This window comes from Eimeria necatrix, genomic scaffold (genome assembly GCF_000499385.1).
Source record: "Eimeria necatrix Houghton genomic scaffold, Enh_scaff249, whole genome shotgun sequence".
Lineage (NCBI taxonomy): Eukaryota > Apicomplexa > Conoidasida > Eucoccidiorida > Eimeriidae > Eimeria > Eimeria necatrix.
The window spans coordinates 2501-21463 of NW_013653062.1; the positions used below are offsets into that span (position 1 = coordinate 2501).

At 59.7% G+C, this 18963-nt stretch overlaps 2 protein-coding genes across 2 annotated transcripts; one reads left to right on the top strand and one right to left on the bottom strand.

The window, feature by feature from the left end:
• Window positions 1–332: 332 nt before the first annotated feature.
• ENH_00034010 (hypothetical protein) lies at window positions 333–1958 on the bottom strand (the record flags this gene model as incomplete). Its single annotated transcript, XM_013580321.1, has 4 exons — window positions 333–417; window positions 589–797; window positions 1273–1569; window positions 1779–1958. 4 exons carry the CDS (start codon window positions 1956–1958, stop codon window positions 333–335), a joined length of 771 nt encoding a protein of 256 aa, XP_013435775.1.
• Window positions 1959–3484: 1526 nt separating this feature from the next.
• On the top strand, window positions 3485–18132 carry ENH_00034020 (nucleoporin, putative; the record flags this gene model as incomplete). Its single annotated transcript, XM_013580322.1, has 12 exons — window positions 3485–3502; window positions 3957–8149; window positions 8404–8627; window positions 10280–10378; window positions 10593–10880; window positions 11167–11757; window positions 12199–12329; window positions 12472–14616; window positions 15064–16396; window positions 16584–16651; window positions 17265–17756; window positions 17923–18132. The coding sequence occupies 12 exons, from the start codon at window positions 3485–3487 to the stop codon at window positions 18130–18132; spliced, it is 9792 nt and encodes a 3263-aa protein (XP_013435776.1).
• Between the last annotated feature and the right edge of the window lie 831 nt (window positions 18133–18963).

The following is an 18963-nucleotide window of genomic DNA, read 5'->3' on the forward strand; positions in this document are numbered from 1 at the left end:
CGCTGCGGAGCCCCTGGGCGTGCGCAGCCCCCTGAGCTGCTTTTTTGAAGATCTAGAAATAAATAATTAATTAAATTAAACCAATTTAAGCATTTAAACCCAGAAATGCGCCGCGCGGTGCCCCTGGGTGGCCTGGGTTTGCTGCAGCAGCAGCAGCAGCGCTCCAGCAGCAGCTGCTGCTGCCTGTGAGCTAAAGCTAGACAAACAAAACCCCCACCCTTCAGGCCTTCTTCTAAAGGCCTTTTTAATCATTTATATTTATATTTAAACTCAATTTATATTTAAATTTAAACTCAACTGAGGGCTGAGAAAGGCAAAAGCTTTGCTGCTAACTAATCAGCTGCTGCAGCCGCGGCCAGCAGCCAACTCCCTGGCTGCCCGGGGGGCCCCAGCCAGGGGGCCCCCTGCGGGGGCCCCCTGTGCTGCAGCAGCAGCAGCAGCAAACCCCAGCGCCATGGCGCGAAGCCGAAGCTGCCTACCCCTGGGGGCCCCCCAGGGGCTCCCAGGGGGCCCCGAGGGGTCCTTAGGGGGCCCCCAGGGGCCCCCGGGGGCCCCCAAAAGCCCTCAAAAAGGGCCCCTAGGGCTCACCACAGACCCAAGGGGCCCCCAGTGGTTCTCAGGGGGCCCCAGGGGCCCCCAAGGGGCTCCACAAGGGCCCAGGACAGGCAGGAGCTGGGCGGAGTCTTTAAATCTGAGGAGATCTGCTGCTGCTGCTGCTGCTGCTGCTGCTGCTGCTGCTGTTGTTGCTGCTGCTGCTGCTGCTGCTGCTGCTGCTGAGCCTTTTTGTTATATTGGCCCTGCGCAGTAGAGTTCTGCAGCAAACGCTGGGGCGCGCTGCAGCCCCTGGGGGAGCAGTTGCTTCCACTTCCCAAGACTTCAGCTGCTGCAGGTTTTAGCTAGCTAGCTAGCTAGCTAGCTAGCTAGCTGGCTAACTGGCTGGCTAGCTAGCTAGCTAGCTAGCCAGCTAGCCAAAAGCTGGGCACAGAAAAGCCTGCAGCAGCTCTCTGGGGCTTCTTAGCTTTCTCTGCAGCGCAGCACAAGTGGACCACTGGTCACCCCGGTGGTCAGGGGGGCCCCCTTGGGGGGCCCCCCTGGGGGCCCCCCTGCTGCTGTGCTGCTGTGCTGCTGCGCAGTAGTGCAGAGCTGCTGTGCTGCAGCAGCAGCAGACCCCTAAGCCGTAGAGGCTGCAGCAGCTGAGCAGCCCCCCCTGCAGCAGAGGCCCGCTGCTGCGCTGCAGCAGCAGCGGCTGCTGCAGCAGCTGCAGCAGCCCACCTCATCAGCTTCCTTGCTGCCCCAGGTGGGCTGCTCTAAGGTGACCCCCCCGTGCTGCTGCTGCAGCACCAGCTGCTGCTGCTGCTGCTGCTGCAGCGCGAGCTGGTTTTGATGCTGCTGCAATGCCAGCGGCCGTTGCTGCTGGTGCAGCGCCAGCTGCTGCTGCTTGTGCTGCAGTTGCTGCTGCTGCAGCAGCAGCTGCTGCAATGCCAGCGGCCGTTGCTGCTGGTGCAGCGCCAGCTGCTGCTGCTTCTGCTGCAGTTGCTGCTGCTGCAGCGCGAGCTGCTGTTGCTTCCCCTGCAGTTGCTGCAGTTAACTGCTGCGATTGTCGCAGTTGCTGCTTCTCCCGCAACGCGAGCTGATTTTGCTGCTGCGGCTACGTCAGCTGCTGCTGCTGCTGCTGCTGCTGCAGCAAATCTCTGAAGCTGCTGCTGGCTGTTTTCCCACAAAAGCTAAAATGAGCCTCAGCAGCAAAAGTGCAGCAGTGGGCCTTATTAGCTGCCTACTGCTGCTGTTTGCTTTGCTGCAGCAAAGCAGCAAAGAGCTATCTGAGTTTGCTGCAGCAAAAGGGCATTTGAGTTTGCTGCAGCAAAAGGGCATTTGAGTTTGCTGCAGCAAAGCAGCAAAGAGCTATCTGAGTTTGCTGCAGCAAAAGGGCACTTGAGTTTGCTGCAGCAAAGGGCCATTTGAGTTTGCTGCAGCAAAGCAGCAAAGAGCTATTTGAGTTTGCTGCAGCAAAAAGCCATTTGATTTTGCTGCAGCAAAGCATTTGATTTTGCTGCAGCAAAGCAGCAAATGGTCATTTAACTTTGCTGCAGCAAAGCAGCAAATGGTCATTTAACTTTGCTGCAGCAAAGCAGCAAATGGCTACTTAACTTTGCTGCAGCAAAGCAGCAAATGGTTTTGCTGCAGCAAAGCAGCAACACAAATCTTTTTAAATAAATATCTATTTATGTAAATTTGTCCATTTATAATGCCTCCAAACAAATATATATATAAATAATATATATTTATTTATATATATTTATATATATTTATATATATCTATATATATTTGTATATATTATATATATAACATTTATATTACATATATATGTTATATAAAACATTTTAAATATATTATATATACATAAAGTTATATAAATAATATCTTATATGTAATATATATTATACACATTTTGTAGACTGCAGCAGCAAAATAACTTTTAAGATATTTGTTGAATTATTTATTTATTTACTTTATTTCTTTAGTCAGTTATATATATAATTGTCAGTTAATTAAATTAATTAACTTATTAATTAATTCATTAAGTTGTGAATTTATTTATTTATTCATTTGATAATTAATTAATTTATTTGTGAGCAAATTAATGGATTATTCAATTAACTAACGGATTAATTAATTAATTAATTAATTAATTAATTAATCAATTAATTAATCAATTAATTAATTAATTAATTAATTAAATGAATAATTAGGTAATTAGTTAATTAATCAATTTATATTTTAAAATGCAAAAAGAAAAAAGCTGCACAAGCAGCCCCCAGCGAGAGAGTTTATTGGGCTGCATGCAGCATTTGGTTTTATCTTTTAAATTCATTTTAATTATAATTATTTAATTAAATTTAGAAAATTTAATTTATTTATTCAATTTATATAAATTAAAAAGAAATAAATCCTGAAAAGGCAAATACTGCAGCAGCAGCAAGACCAGTGGTCCACTGCTGAAAGAGCCCCTCGAGCTGCAGCAGCAGCGCAGTGCCCACAGCAGCTGGCCCAAGGCTTCTCTTGCTGCTGCTGCTGCTGCTGCTGCAGCTGCAGCGGCTGCTGCTGCTGCTGCTGCTGCTGCTGCTGCGCTGTTGTCGCTTGCCGCCCGCAGCCGGGAGCTTTTAGACTTTTAAATTAGGATTTTGAATTGGACTTTTAAATTAGACTTTTAATTTATATTTTTTGATTTTATTTTTTGCAACAAAAGAGAGAAATCTGAAACAAACGAAGCAGCTGCTGCCAGCTGCGGCTACCCAGCAGCTGCAGCAGCCCACTGCGTCGTCTGCAGCGCCAGCTGCTGCTGCAGAGCTCAGCTGCGAGATGCAGCTTTTAAACTTTAATTAATTAATTAATTTTGGGAAAATATTGAGAAACATTTGCTGCCTGCTGCTGCAGCTTCGCGCGGTTTGCTGCATGCAGAGCCGCCGCTGCTGCTGCTGCTGCATGCAGCCCCTGCTGCTCGTCAGCGCTTGCTGCTGCAGCAGAAGCCCGCGGCGCTAACTTTCGCAGCAGCAACTGTTCCAGAAAGCTAAAACTTGGTTGAGGGGACAGGTAACAGCCCAAGGCCTGTAATTGCGGCGCTACAGCGGCTGAGAGCAGCGGCAGCAGCAGCTGCTGCTGCTGCAGCGACAGGACGGGCAGCAGCAGACGAGCTGCTGCGCAGCAGATTCGCCTCGCGCTGCAGCAGCAGCAGCAGCAGCGCCCTTTCCGCCTAACAACAAGGCAGGGAGCAACTGGAGCTCCCCCGGAGCATCGCCAGCAGCAGCAGCAGCAGCAGCTGCAGCAGCGACCGCCGCAGCAGCAGCAGCAACAGCAGCAGCAGCACCGCCCTTCCAGCTCGACAGCGCAGCAGCAAAAGGCCCCAGCAAGCCCTGCATGCATGCATGCATGCATGCATGCATGCAGCTGCCCATAGCTCTGTGGCTGCCCCCATGGCGCAGCAGCAGGCGCTGGCTGTTCCCTGCTGCCCGCACCTGACCCGCCACTAGCCGCAGCAGCAGCAGCAGCAGCAGCAGCAGCAGCAGCGGCAGCAGCAGACGAGTCAGCAGCAGCAGCAGCAGCAGCAGAGGACGCCGAAGGCGCAGCCGAGGGAGACCCCAGAGAGAGCTGCGGGGATGAGGCAGCGGGGAGCGGCGCGGCAGCAAAGCCTGCTGCTGCTGCTGCTGCAGCAGCAGCAGCAGCAGCAGCAGCAGGAAATGGGACTTTCGTGCTGCAGTCCGAAACAGAGAGACTCGTGAGAAGCTGGTGGCTGCGGCGGCACTTAGCAGCAAAACTGCAGCAGCGGCAGCTGCTGCTGTCGCTGCTGGGCGAAGTGCAGCAGCGGCGCTACGAGCTGCTTGCTGCTGCAGCAGCAGACCTGCGGGAGGCCGACAGGGAGGAGCAGCAGCACGAGCTGCAGGCCTTCCAGCAGCAGCAGCAGCAGCAGCTGCAGCAGCTCTACCAAGACATGCTGCGCAAGCGCGAGCAGCAGCGGGAAGAAAGAGACAAGGCGCTGCAGCAGCAGCAGGAAGCAGCTTTGCGGCGGCTGCGAGACAAGCGCCGCAGGCCAGGGGACACAGACGAAGCAGCAGCAGCAGCAGCAGCAGCAGCAGCAGCAGCAGCAGGAACAGCAGCAGCAGCAGCAGCTCCAGCTGCGCCCCCGGCCGCAGGCGCAGCGCAGCCACAGCTGAGCAGCAGCGGCCCTGACGTGCCTGCAGCGTCGGCGAGAACAGCAGCAGCAGCAGCAGCAGCAGCAGCAGCAGCAGCAGGATTGGACCCGAAGTTGGCTTCGCCGTCACCCCCGCTGCAGCCATACGCTGTAGAGGAGCTGCAGCAGCAGCAGCAGCAGCAGCAGCAGCAGCAGCAGTCTGCAGAAGGTAGCGACCCGTGTCTGCTGCCGTGGAACGGGGACACGCCTTGCAGCGACGCAGTAGGGCTCGCGCAGCAGCAGCAGCAGCAGCAGCAGCAGCAGCAGCAGCAGCAGCAGGAGCAGCTCTTGGGGAGGGCCCACTTGACCCGCAGCAGCAGCAGAAAAGGCCTGAGGCAGCGCACTAGGGGGGCCCTCTTCTCTTCTGCTTCCGCTCCTGCTGCAGCACTGGGTGGGCTGCTGCAGCAGCCTTGCGATGCAGCAGCAGCAGCAGCAGCAGCAGCAGCAGGGGCCTCGGAAGCAGCAGGCAGCAGCAGCACGAGCAGCAGCAACGTTGCTGCCATTCGCTCCAGCACCCGCTTCACGCGTTCTAGTCTGCGCACAGCAGCACGTGCTGCTCGCAGGGCTTTGCTGCCTGCTGCTGCTGCTGCTGCTGCTGCTGCTTCGGGTGCTGCTGCTGCGGGGTCGCCTCTGGTGCAGGGCTCTGCAGCAGCGGGAGCAGCAGCAGCAGCAGCCACGGAGCAGCAGCGGCAGCAGCAGCAGCAGCAGCAAATCTTGCTGCCAGCAGGGCTCACAGCGTCGCATTTGGCCGCCTTCAATGCGAGTGCTGCTGCTCTGAAGCAGAATGCAGTGCCGTCAGCAGCAGCAGCAGCTGCTGCTGCGGCAACGCAGCAGCAGCAGCAGCAAGCAGCAACAGCAGCTCTGCAGCAGCTTGGACTCACTGCAGGCCACCGCAGAGGTGACGCGGCAGCAGCAGCAGCAGCAGCAGCAGCAGCACAGGCATCAGAGGCCTCGCAGGTTCAGGGCCCCTTATCCTTGGCAGCAGCAGCTGCTGCTGCTGCTGCACCTGCTGCTGCTGCTTCGGGGTCCCTTTTGCTGTCGGGGGGCACCGCAGCGGGCTGGGGCAGCGGGGGAGCAAGCAGCAGCAGCAGCAACACTGGCAGCAGCAGCAGCTCCATCACACCACCTGGAACAGTAAGCAACAATACTGCAGCAGCAGCAGCAGCAGCTGCTGCTGCTGCTGCTCGCAGCCCGCTGATGCAGACGAAGCAGCTGCTCTTGGGGCTGCCCTTGTGGGGCCGCACGGGGGTTGGCGCAGCAGCAGCAGGGGGGTCACCTGCAGCAGCTGGCAGCAGCAGCAGCAGCAGCAGCAGCAGCAGCAGCGTGTCTTTGACCTGCGAAAGCAGCCGGTCTGACCAGCAGCAGGCCTCAGCCACAGGGGCACTTGCAGCAGCAGCTCCAACAGCAGCAGCTTTGTCTCCTGGAGGCAGCAGCAGCAGCAGCAGCAGCAGCAACAGCTCCGCAGCCCAGCAGCAGCAGCAGGCCCCATCGCCATCAAGACCTCCTGCTTACCCCCCACTGCAGCAGCAGCTACTGCAGCACCAGCTGCAGCAGCAACTGCTGCAGCAACACATCCAAAACCAACAGCAAACAAAGAACCAAGGGGCCAGTCAACAGTTGCAGCAGCAGCAGCTGCTTTTGCAGCAGCGGCAGCAGCAACTGCAGCAGCAGGCGTCGCAGCAGCAGCAGCTCATGTTGTTGCAGCAACGTGCTGCTGCCTTACAAGCAGCAGCAACTCAAGGTCAGCAGCAGCAGCAGCAGCAGACGCAGCAGACACAGACGCAAAGCCAGTTGGCTTCGGGACTGCAGCAGCTGTTGGGACAGCCGTCGCAGCAGCAGTACACGCAGCAGCAGCTCCAGCTGCTGCAGCAGATACAACAGCAGCAGCAGCAGCAGCAGCAGCAGCAAGGCCAGCTCCCGGCGGGCATTCACGCTGCATCGGTGCAGCAGCTGCTGCAGGCCAGGCAGCAGCAACTGCTGCAGCAGTTTCAGCTGCACCATTTGCAAGTAAAGGTGCAGCAGCAGCAACAGATGCAGCAACTGCAGCAGCTACAACAACAGCAACAGCAGCTGCAGCAGCAAAATCAGCAGCAGCCGCAGCAGCAACAAACGCAGCAGCAGCAACAGCAGGCGCAGCAACTGCACCAGCTGCAGCAGCTGCAGCAGCTTCAGCAGCTACAGAGCAAGTTGCAGCAGCAGCAGCTGCAGGGCCGTTTGGGAGGATCTGCACAGTTTCCCCCGCAGCTGCTGCAGCAGCGGCTGCTGCAGCAGCAGCTAATGCAACAGCAAGTGCTGCAGCAGAGGCAGCAGCAACTGCAGCAGCAGCTGCAGCAGATGCAACAGCAGCAAGACGGCGCGCAGATAGCTGCTCGACTGGCAGCTCTTAGCAGCGAGGGCAGCAGCAGCAGCGCAGCACTGCAGCAGCTGCAGCGAGCTGCTTCGGCGGGGCACCCTGCAGCAGCAGCAGCTGCTGCTGCACTGCAGCAGCAGCTGGGCACATTTTCTGCTGCGCAGTCCCCTGCAGGCACTATTCTTCGCCCTGCAGCAGCCCCAGCAGTCTCGCAGCTGCTTCCTGCTGCAGCAGGAGCAGCAGCAGCAGCAGCAGCAGGAGGGCTGCTGTGTTCTCCGGGATCTTCGCTGCTGCCGCCTCCCCAGGGGTCGCCGCTGCTGTCGAGTGCTGCTTCTGCTGCTGCTGCTGCTGCTGCTCTGTCTTTGTCGCTGCCGCCGTCAGTTGCTGCTGCTGCTGTTGCTGCTGCTGCATGCGAGGCCCCAGGGGCGCGGGCTGCGGCCAAGTCGACGGCCCAGCCAGCTGCAGCCGCAAACACTGCAGCAGCAGCTGCTGCTGCTGCTGCTCCAGCAGCAGCGGGCTCCCCGGAAGCAGCAGCAGCAGCAGCAGATGCAGCCTCGCTGCACAGAGACTCTTCGGGCTCTAGTGCTGCTGCTGCGCTGCAAGCAGCAGAAGTTCCCAGTGCAGACAAGTCAGGTGTTGCAGAGTCCCTGTGGCAGCAGCAGCAGCAGCAGCAGCAGCAGCAGCAGCCGCGGGACGGAACATCGCAGCAGCAGCAGCAGCGAATTTTGCTCAAGAGCCCAGAGCAGCTCGTGGCTGCTGCTGCAGCGTGGGGTTCCTCTAGGGAAGCTGCTGCAGCGCAACAGCTGGAAGCAGCTCTTCCAGAGGCTGAAGGTGAAGACACAGCAGCAGCAGCTGCTGCTGCTGCTGCTGCAGCTGCTGCTGCGGGAGGCGCAGCGGCTGCAGTCCCTCACGTAGCTGACATTAATGCAGCAGCCAATGTAGAAGCAGCAGCAGCACCGCTGGCAGCAGCAGCAGCAGCACTGGCCAGTGCTGCTGCTGCTGCTGCGCCCACGTCGGGTGCCTGTGCCCCTGGATCCAGCAGCAGCAACTTTCCTGATAGTGCTGAGCAGGCGTGAGGCGCATGCAATGCAGCAGCAGCAGTGCAGCAGCAGCAAAGCAGTGGCAGTGCAGCAGCAGCAGTGCAGCAGCAGTGCAGCAACGCCTTGCTGCAGTAGCGGTGCAGCAGCAGCGCAGCAGCGCCTCGCCGCGCCGCTGCAGCAGCAGTGCAGCAGCAATGCAGCAGCTCACTGCTGCGCTGCTGCAGCAGCTGCAGCTGCTGCAGCAGCAATGCAGCAGCGCGCTACTGCGCTGCTGCAGCTACTGCAGCTGCTGCAGCAGCAATGCAGCAGCGCGCTGCTGCGCTACTGCAACTGCTGCAGCTGCTGCAGCTGCTGCAGCAGCAATGCAGCAGCGCGCTGCTGCGCTACTGCAGGTGCTGCAGCTGCTGCAGCTGCTGCAGCTGCTGCAGCAGCTGCAGCTGCTGCAGCTGCTGCAGCTGCTGCAGCAGCAACTACAGGCAAGGGACACGTGTAGGGCATGTGGAAACGTCAGTGTACAGCCGGGGCCCTTCTTTTATATTTTGCCCTTTTGTGATTTCTTTTCTTTCTTTTATTTTCTTTTTATTTTCTTTTTATTTTATTTCTTTTTATTTTCTTTTTATTCTCTTTTCCGGAAGTCCCGCACTGTCTAGAACCCCCCAGGTGTACAGACACCTCAAGTCTAGACCCCACACGAGCTGCTGCAGAGCTTTATAAAGTTGGGGGCCCCCTTTAGCAGCAGGGGGCCCCCTAGCACTTAGCAGCAGCAGCAGCAGCAGCAGCAGCAGCAGCAAAGAGCGCCGCGAAGGCTAGCCACTAGCTGCTGCAGCAAGCAGCAGCAGCTGCTGCTAGGGAGGCTTGCGGCCCCCGCTGCTGCAGCTGCTGGTTTGGCGCTTGCTGGCGCCTAAGCCTTTAGGTACCGCGCAGCAGCAGCAGCAGCAGCAGCAGCAGCAGCAGCGACAGCAGCAGGAGGCAGCTGCACACAGCTGCAGGGCCGCAGCAGCAGCAAACTCCGTGCAGCTGCAGGTGGCTGCAAGCAGCTGCAGCTAGCTGTAAGTAGCCACAGCTAGCTGCTAAGTAGCTAGCTGTAGCTCTAAGTAGCTAGCTACGGCTAGCTGTAAGTAGCTAGCTACAGCTAGCTGGAGGTAGCTAGCTGCAGCTCGCTGGAAGTAGCTAGCTGCAGCTAGCTGGAAGTAGCTAGCTGCAGCTAGCTGGAAGTAGCTAGCTGCAGCTAGCTGGAAGTAGCTAGCTACATCTAGCTGGAAGTAGCTAGCTGCAGCTAGCTATAAGTGCAGTGGGTGCAGCAAGCCCAAATTAGTTGGCTGTGGGTAGCTGTAACTAGCTAGCTGCAGTAAGTAGCCACAGCTAGCTGCAGCTAGCTATAGGTGGGTGCAGCTAGCTGCAGCTAGCCAGCTGCAGCCGGCCGTAGCCAGCTAGCTGCAGCTAGCTAGCTGCAGCTAGCTGTAGCTAGTCATCTGCAGCTAGCTGTAGCTAGCCAGCTGCAGCTGGCTGTAGCTAGCCAGCTGCAGCTACCTGAAGCTAGCCAGCTGCAGCTAGCTGTGTGCAGCGCTAGCTGGTGCCTAGTCCCACTCGGGCTTGAGGCCTTTAATATAATCTGCAGCTAGCTGTGTGCAGCGCTAGCTGGTGCCTAGTCCCACTCGGGCTTGAGGCCTTTAATATAATCACCATATTGGGAGGGCACTGGGGCCTCTAGTTGAGGCTTTCGCTGCTGCTGCTGCTGCTGCTGCTGCTGCTGCTGCTGCTGCAGCAAAAGCCAGCAGCAGCTCCCTCCCCGGGACCAGCAGCTGACTAGGGGCCCCTCCCGGCTGCCCCTTCCCGGGGGCCCCCATGAGGCCCCAAAAGAGAGTAGCGCGCAGCAGCGAGACGCAGCAGCAGCAGCAGCAGCAGCAGAAGCAGCAGCAGCAGAAGCAGCAGCAGCAGCCCTAGGCCTACCAGCTAGGGGCCCCCACGCCCGAGGGGGGCCCCAGCCAGGGGCCCCCAAGAGGCATGTGAGCGTCCGCGGCCGCAGCAGCAGCAGCAGCAGCAGCAGCAGCAGAAGCTGGGGGGGCGCTCGCGGGCCCGCGGGGTGAAGATAATAAGATAAATCTTTGCTTTATTTGTTAATTTGGTTTAATTTAATTAAAATATACATTTAAATGCGCAAGACGAAGCAATAAAGCTGCGGACGGAGCGCACGGGGCAGCAGCAGCAGCAGCAGCAGCAGCAGCAGCAGCAGCGCGAGGCCACCAGCGTGCATGCGCGCGGTGTACATACACCTGAGGCCTGCAAAGCCCCCACAGAGGCTCAAAGGCTATTTACACTTTTGTTTTTATTTATTTGCTGCACTTAAGAGAGAAATTTCTTCAAAGTACAGCAAATTCGTTTTGCTGCTGCGGGGGAGCGCCGCCGCCCTGCAGGTGTTCCATTTAGGGTGCACATCTAGGGTTTAGGGTTTAGGGTTTAGGGTTTAGGGTTTAGGGCGGGGGCTAGGTTTTGGGCTTGCAGCCAGGGGCTCGCTCTCCCTGGCAGCTGCAGACCCTAGGACTGGCGGAACAGGAGCACAGAGCTGCAGCAGCAGCAGCAGCAGCAGCAGCAGCGGCAGCAGCAGCAGCAGCAGCAGCAGCATGTTCAGCAACGCCTCGCCGTTCGGGGCCTCCAACACAGGCCAGGGCCTCTTCGGGGTGCAGCAGCAGCAGCCTGCTGCTGCAGGGGGCCTCTTTGGTTCTGCTGCTTCCACGCAGCCCGGCAGCAGCAGCTTAGGCACAGGTAAGCAGCTCACGGGGCAGCAGCAGCAGCAGCAGCAGCTGCTGCTGCTGCAGCTGGAGTCCTTGCTGCAGCAGCAGCAGCTGCTGCTGAGGGGGCGGGAGGGCAGTCTGCGGGACTTTGCTGCAGGCCGCAGTCGCTGTCTGCTGCTGCTGCTGCTCAGCAGCAGCAGCAGCAGCAGCAGCAGCGACACAGCCGTTCCTTTTTTTGTTTGCTTAGGCTGCTGCGCAGCTGACGCTGGTTGCTGCTGCTGCTGTGCTGCTGCTGCTGTGCTGCTGCTGCGCCGCAGGACTCTTCGGGCAGCAGCAGCAGCAGCCAAGCAGCGGGGGCCTCTTCGGAAGCTCGCTGGGCACTGGGGGGGGCCTCTTTGGGCAGCAGCAGCAGCAGCAGCAGCAGCCGCAGCAAGCCACCGGGGGCTTCTTTGGTGCTGCAGCAAACACTAACACTGCAGCAGGCTCGGGGGGGGGCCTATTCGGCAGCAGCACGGGCTTTGGGCAGCAGCAGCAGCAGCAGCAGCAGCAGCAAGGCGGCCTCTTCGGCAGCACCAGTGGCTTCGGGCAGCCGCAGCAGCAGCAGACCACTGGTCTCTTTGGCAGCAGCAACAAGTTCGGGCAGCCGCAGCAGCAGCAAACTGGCGGGCTCTTCGGCAGCACAGCAGCACCTGCAGCAGCAACGGGACTCTTTGGCAGCAGCAGCAGCAGCGCCTTCGGGCAGCCGCAGCAGCAGCAGCAGGGGGGCCTCTTCGGCAGCAGCAGCAGCACGGGCTCTACGGGGCTCTTTGGCCAGCCGCAGCAGCAGCAGCAGACCACTGGTCTCTTTGGCAGCAGCAGCAGCACGCCCAGCGGGGGCCTCTTTGGTGTCTCCAGCAGCACAAATGCATGTGGGGCCCCTCTTTTGCTGCTGCTTCTCTTTTCCTTTGCTGCTGCTGCTGCTGGTTTCCTTTGCTGCTGCTGCTGCTGGTTTCCTTTGCTGCTGCTGCTGCTGGTTTCCTTTGCTGCTGCTGCTGCTGTTTTCCTTCGTGCTAGCTGAGGCTGTGCTGCTGCCTTTTCTGGTGCTGGCGCTGCTGCCCCTTCTGCTGCTGCTGCTGCTTATTTGCTGCTGCCGCTGCTGCTGCTTGATTAGCTGCTGCTGCTGCTGCTTTGCCTGCTGCTGGTGCTGGTTGGTTTGCTTCTGGTGCCTGCAGCAGCTGCTGCTGCTTGATTTGCTGCCGCTCCACTTGCTGCTGCTCCACTTGCTGCTGCTTCCCTTGCTGCAGCAACAGCAACAGCAGCAGCAGCAGCAGCAGCAGCAGCAGGGTGTTTGCGCTGTGGGTGCGGCTCAGTGGGCCAGTCTTCGGCGAGTTCGCCGTTCGGGGTGTCTGCGCTGGGGTCGCAGCAGCAGCAGCAGCAGCAGCAGCAGCAGCAGCTGCTGCTGCAGCAGCCCTTCAGGCCCTACAGCGCAGAAGATGGCTCAGTTATGACTATTTGCCACGGGCCTTTTGAAAGAGTTGCATTAGAAGAAATTCGTTGGAATTATTATCAGCAGCAAGGAAAAGGGGGGGCCCCCCAGGGGCCCCTTGCTGCTGCTGCTGCTCCTGCTGCTGCTGCTGCTGCAGGGGGGGGTGGGCGGCCTCTTCGGGGCTGCTGCGGGGGCCCCCGCTGCTGCTGCTGGCTTCGGCTCCGGCGGCCTCTTTGGCAGCAGCAGCAGCCAGCAGCAGCAGCCAGCAGCAGCAGCAGGGGGCCTCTTTGGCAGCAGCACAACAGGTGCTGCTGGCAGCTTTGGGGGCAGCAGCGGGGGCCTCTTTGGTGCTGCAGCAAACCAGCAGCAGCAGCAGCAGCAGGGGGGCCTCTTTGGCAGCAACGCTGCAGCAAACACAAACGCAGGAGGGGGCCTCTTCGGCAGCAGCAACGCAGCAGCAAACTCGGGCGGCGGGCTCTTCGGGAAGCCAGCAGCAGCAGCAGCAGCAACAGGCTTTGGCAGCAGCAGCAGCAACACGGGCTTGGGTTTGTTTGGGACTCCCCAGAGCAGCAGCACGGGCGGGGGCCTCTTCGGCAGCAGCAGCAACACTGCTGCGGGGGGCCTCTTCGGGCAGCAGCAGCAGCCGCAGCAGCAGCAGCAGCAGCAGCAAGGCAGCAGCCTCTTCGGGGGCTTCGGGGTGGGGGGTGCTGCAGCAAACGCAGCACAGCCAAACGCGGGCACGGGCCTCTTTGGCAGCAACCCGCAGCAGCAGCAGCAGCAGCAGCAGCAGCAGCAGGGGGGCCTCCTGGGGGGCAGCTTGTTCGGGGCGAAGCCAGCAGCAGCAGCAACGGGCCCAGGCGCTGCTGCAGCAGGGACCACTGGTCTGTTTGGCAGCAGCAGCAGCAGCACGCTGGGCTCGGGCTGGGGCCTCTTCGGTGCTGCTAGGCCAGCAGCAGCAGCAGCAACGGGGGCCCTGGGGGGCCCCACAAGTGGGGGGGGGGGCCTCTTTGGCTCAGCTTCGGGGCTTGGCAGCAGCAGCACAACTGCAGCAGCAGGGGGCCTCTTCGGGGGCCTCGCGAAGCCAGCAGCAGCAGCAGCAGCAGGGGGCCTCTTTGGCTCTCTGGGGGCCCCCGGCGGCGCAGGCAGCGGGGGCCTCTTCGGCAGCAGCGGGGCGCAGCAGCAGCAGCAGCAGCAGCAGGGAGCGGGGGGCCTCTTCGGGCTGGGCGGCGCGCAGCAGCAGCAGCAGCCGCAGCAGCAGCTGGCCCTCAGCAGCAGCAGCGGGGGGGGGGCCCCCAGCAGCAGCATGCTGGCCCTGGGGGGCCTCTTGGGGGCCCCCCAAGTCACTGTGCAAATTTTGCTGGCAGCAAATAGTGCAGCAGCCCCACAGCTTTCCTGCAGGCCTGTCAGCAGCTTGGAAGACAGTTGCTGCTCGGGGGGCCCCCCTGGGGGCCCCCCGGGGGGCCCCCCGGGGGGCCCCCTGGGGGGCCCCCTCGTGCTGCAGCTGGGGCGGAGGCCCCGGCGGCTGGAGGCTTTGCTGGGAGCAGCAGCAGGGGCCCCCAGCAGCAGCAAGTTGGCTGGGGGCCCAGCAGCAGCAGCAGCAGCAGGTTTGGGAGCCTGCTTCTCGCTGCCGCCGCAGCTCCTGCGGACGCAGCAGCAGCTGCTGCAGCTGCCCGACAGCAGCAGCAGCAGCAGCAGCAGCAGCAGCAGCAGCCGCAACGGCTGGCTGGCCCAGACCATCCACAAGTCGCTTGCTGCAGCGCAGCAGCAGCTGCTGCCGCTGTCTGCGCGCGACTACGAGCTGCTGCAGCGGCTGCAGCAGCAGGAAGCTCCGGCGGCCCCCCAGGCGAAGCGGGCAGCGGCTGACCCCCCACAGCAGCAGCAGCAGCAGCAGCAGCAGCAGCAGGCGTCCGAGGCCGCCCCTCCCGCTTCCCCGGAGCAGCAGCAGCAGCAGCAGCAGCAGCAGCCGCCGGCTGTGCAGGAGCTGCCTTTGCAGGAGGAGGAGCTGCTGGGTCGTGTGGCTGCTGCTGCTGCAGCAGCAGCCACCGAAGCCGCCCGCAGCAGCAGCAGCAGCAGCAGCAGCAGCAGCAGCAGGGCCCCCGCGGAGCTGCTGCCAGTGCTGCAAAGCCCCCTCTATGAGTGCTCGCCTTCTGTTGCTGCGCTGCAGCAAATGAGCCAACAAGAACTCAGCAGAGTCCGCGACTTTTCCATTTCCAGAAAAGGACTTGGCAGCATTTTCTTTCCAGGACACTCCGACCTTCGCGGGATCAACCTGGACCTCGTGGTCCACATCGGCGAGCTCGAGGTCCGCTGCTGCTGCTGCTGCTGCTGCTGCAGCAGCAGCTGCTGCAGCAGCTGCTGCTGCGCAAGTGCAAGTGCAAATGTGCATGCGGAGTTGCAATCAAATTCAAATAATATAATTATAAATAGAATTGTAAATATAAATTGTAAATATAAATATAAATATAAATATAAATATAAATATAAATATAAATATAAATATAAATATAAATGTAAATATAAATGGAAAATATGAATTTGCTTCGGTTTCCGTTTTTTGCATTTTTTGGAAGTGTCTGAAAGCTTGGGTTTTCGAGTTTGCATTAAAACCAATTAATCCATTTAAATGCATTTTTAATTCTTTTTTAATTTCGAGGGGCCTCTTGCTGCTGCCGAGTGTGGGGTAGAGTTTGCTGCCAACTTGCTGCTGCTGCTGCTGCTGCTGCTGCTGCTGCTGCTGCTGCTGCTGCAGGTGAGCGTCTACGCAGACGAGGCGCCTCCTGTGGGCCAGGGACTGAACAAAAGGGCCCGAGTGACTCTTTGCAACTGCAAGCCGAAGCTGCTGCGTGCAGCTGAGAGCAGCAGCAGCAGCAGCAGCAGCAGCAGCAGCAGCAGCGAGGAAGCAACGGAGCAGCAGAAGCAAGAGTTTGTCGAGAAAGTCAAGAAGTACACAGAACAAATGGGGGCCACCTTTTTGTCTCTTGACACAAACACTTGGGAGTGGCGTTTTGAAGTGGAGCATTTCTCAGTTTATAAGTGGGTGGACGAGGAGGATGCTGCTGCTGCTGCTGCTGCTGCAGCAGCAGCAGCAGCAGCGAAAGCGGCGGCAGACGCCGAGCGCGCCGATGCAGCAGAAGCTGCTGATGTTGCTGCTTTTGCTGCTGCTGCTCCCCCGGGGGCCCTGGAGCCGCAGCAGCTCGCGCTGCACCTCCAGAGGGCCCATTTGCTGCGCACGGCGCCTCAGGCGCTGCTTGCTGCTGTTGCTCAGCAGCAGCAGCAGCAGCAGCGGCAGCAGAAGCAGCAGCAGCAGGAGCACAGGCCTGCGCCAGAGCCTTGTGAAGCACAAGACAAGGACAAGCTGCTGCCGCCCCACCCCGCTGCGCAGGAGCTGCAGCAGAAGGATGCAGCGGCTGCTGCTGCAGCCGGTGACGGCAAAGATGCTGCTGCAGCAGCAGCTGCAGCAGCAGCTGCTGCAGCTGCTGCTGCTGCTGCGCCTTCTTCATGGCTCAGACGCTCGCCGTTTCCCGTCCGCTGCGCCCCTGCGTTTGGCCCTGGTGGCCTTTGCGCGCTGCCTGCGTTTAGAGCCCCTCAGGAAGCAGCAGCAGCAGGTGCAGCAGCAGCAGCAGGAGCAGCAGCAGCAGCAAGACAGGCCAGCGGAGCTTACGAAGTGGCTCTGCTGCGGCTGTCTCCTCTGCTGCCCCCGTCGCCGTCCCCCTGTGGTTATGTGTGGCCGCAGCCGTTCGCCAGAGAAGCTGCTGCAGCCATTGCAGCAGCTGCTGCTGCAGACACGGCCCGCAGCAGCAGCAGCAGCAGCAGCAGCAGCAGCAGCACTGCAGCCGCTGGCGCCCTTTGGACTGCGGGCGAAGTGCTGCCGCCCCACACGGCAAGAGCTGCAGACCCTTTGGAGGCAGAGGAGGTTGTAGAGAGAGCAGCAAGAGACTACGTGGCTGCCTGCAGCAGCAGCAGCAGCAGCAGCAGCAGCAGCAGCAGCAGCAGCAGTTGCTGCTGCAAAACCACCAGCTCTTCCTATCTTGCAACGCCAAGGCCCTCCTCGAGGCTTTCGCAGCAACGGGGGAGCTGCGGAGGTTTGCTGCGCTGCTGCACCTGCTGGCCAACGGCCACGTGAGTCAGCAGCAGCAGCAGCAGCAGCAGCAGCAGCAAGGGCAGCAGCAGTCGTCGCTGAATGTTTGTTTCTCTGCCACATGCTGCTGCTGTTGCTGCTGCTGCTGCTGCTGCTGCAGGGGCTGGCATGTGTGCATCTGCTGCTTAAAGGGGGCGCCTTCTACCCGCACTTGGCTCTAACAATTGCTGCCCACATTCAGCAGCCACTTGGGTCTCAAGTGAGCTGCTGCTGCTGCTGCTGCTGCTGCTGCTGCTGCTGCTGGCCGGCCTGCGGCAGCGGTTGCTGCTGCTCCCCGCTTTGTTGCGCACTGAGCTCTCCAGCAGCAGCAGCAGAACCTGTATCTATTTGCGTGCGCGCACTATTGCTGCTGCTGCTGCTGCTGCTGCTGCTGCTGCTGCTGCAGACGCGGGCGTGCTTGCTGCGCGGGCCCTTGTGGGGAAATACGGCAGAGAGCTCAGTGCTGAAGTGCCAGTGCAGCGGCGGCTTTGGGCTTCGCAGCTGCTGCTGCAGCAGCTGGGCCTTCCGCAGTCTTGGCTGCAGCGGGCCCACGGGGACTTGCTGCAGTCTCGCGGGAAGCACTTACAGGCGAGTCCTTGCTGCTGCTGCTGCTGCCTGTGCTGCTGTTGCTGCTGCTGCCTGTGCTGCTGCTGCTGCCTCTGATTCCGCTGCTGCTGCGGCTCCTGTGGCTGCTGTTGCTGTTTGCTTTGCTGCGGTGCTGCGCGCGTCTCCCGCTGCTGCTGCTCGCTGCGGGTGCTGCTGCTGCTGCTGCTGCTGCGGATTGCTGCTATTTGCTGCTGGTTGCTGCTGCTGCGTCTGCTGGGGCTGCGCAGGCAGCATTTATTTACTTAGATGGGTACCGCCGTGCTGCAGCAAACCCAGAGGGCTTTTTGGGGTCTGCTGCTGGCCGCAGCACGTGGGCGGCGCTGCAGCAGCACTTCCCGGTGAAGCTGGAGCAGCAGCAGCTGCTGCTTGCTGCTGCTGAGGCTTTGCTGCGGGCTCTGCCTTCCTTTCTTCACGGGCTGCTGCTGGTGCTGCAGCAGCGGCAGCAGCAAATCCTGCTGCACGGCTGCGCCCACGTCAGCAGACACTGGGTGTCCCGCAGCAGCTTGAGGCAGCCGCTGCTGCAGCAGCAGCAGCAGCAGCAGCAGGACTGGGACGCTGCAGCAGCAGGCGTCTGCAGCAGCTGCTTGAGCCCTGAAGAGCAGATGCAGCTGGTTTCAGATGCACTTGAACTTTGCTGCTCGGAGGCGCTGCAGCAGCAGCAGCAGCAAAAGCTGCGCTGCTGCAGCGCATGCATTCAGTGGATGCTGCAGGCTTTCCAGGTACGTACACCGCAGCCTGTGGGGTGTGCTGCATGCAGCTTTTGCATGCAGCTTTTTCTTTTAAATAAATTTAAAATAGTTTTGAAATAAGTGATATTAAAAATATATATCCGAGCGCATGCAAGAGTTCAAGTTGCAGCTGCTGCTGCGCGCTGCGCTGCTGCAGGTGCCGGCTGCTGCTGGGGAGCAGCACGCAGCGGACAAGGGATCGGGGACGCAGCAGCAGCAGCAGCAGCAGCAGCAGCAGCAGCAGTTGCTGCTGCAGCAGCTTTCTGCGCTGCTGCAGCAATCTGCCAGCAGCACAGACGCCGAGAGGCGGTGTTGGACTTCAATACAGAGTGCCATTGTTGAGGCGCGCGAGCAGCAGTGCTGCTGACGCAGCAGCAGCAGCAGCAGCAGCAGCAGCAGCAGGAGCTGCCGCCGCGGCTCCCAGTACAGACGCGGCTGCTGCTGCTGCTGCAGTTCCTGCTGCTGCGTGTCTTTTCTCTTTTACACCAACCACTTGGCTCACAGTAATTGCAGCAGACACTTTTGTTGCTTCACCGGCAGCAGAAAAGTATTAACCCAAGTTCTAAACAGTTTCCATGGTAGTAAACCTAGCAGCAGCAGCAGCAGCAGCAGCAGCAGCAGCAGCAGCAGCTGCAGCAGCAGCTGCTGCTGCTTCGGACTCCGTCCCGAGCCACGTCAGCTGCAGGCAGTTGCATGCATTCCCGCCGTTGCTGCTGCGGGGCTGAGGTGTCTGTACACTCCGCAGCAGCTGCTGCAGCAGCTGTGGGGCCGGGTTGTCTGTACAGCTCGCAGCAGCTGCTGCAGCAGCTGTGGGGCCGGGGTGTCTGTACACCCGGGGCTCGTGTGGGGCCCCGCTGCTGCTTTGCTTTTAAACAAATTAAGACTTCGAGACTTGTGGGGTCTCAGTCTTCAGCAGCAAAAGAAAGTCTAAAAAAGGAAGCAGCAGCTCAGCCACACAGCAGCAGCAGCAGCTGCCAGGCCCACTGGCCCTGCAGCACAGCAGCAGCAGACACACCACAGCAGCACATTTATTTATTCTAAATCAATTTAAATGGCATTTATTAATTTTTATTTTATTCATTCAAAATTTAATAAACCGCAGCAGCTGCTGCAGCAGCTGTGGGGCCCGGGTTGTCTGTACAGCTCGCAGCAGCTGCTGCAGCAGCTGTGGGGCCGGGGTGTCTGTACACCCGGGGCT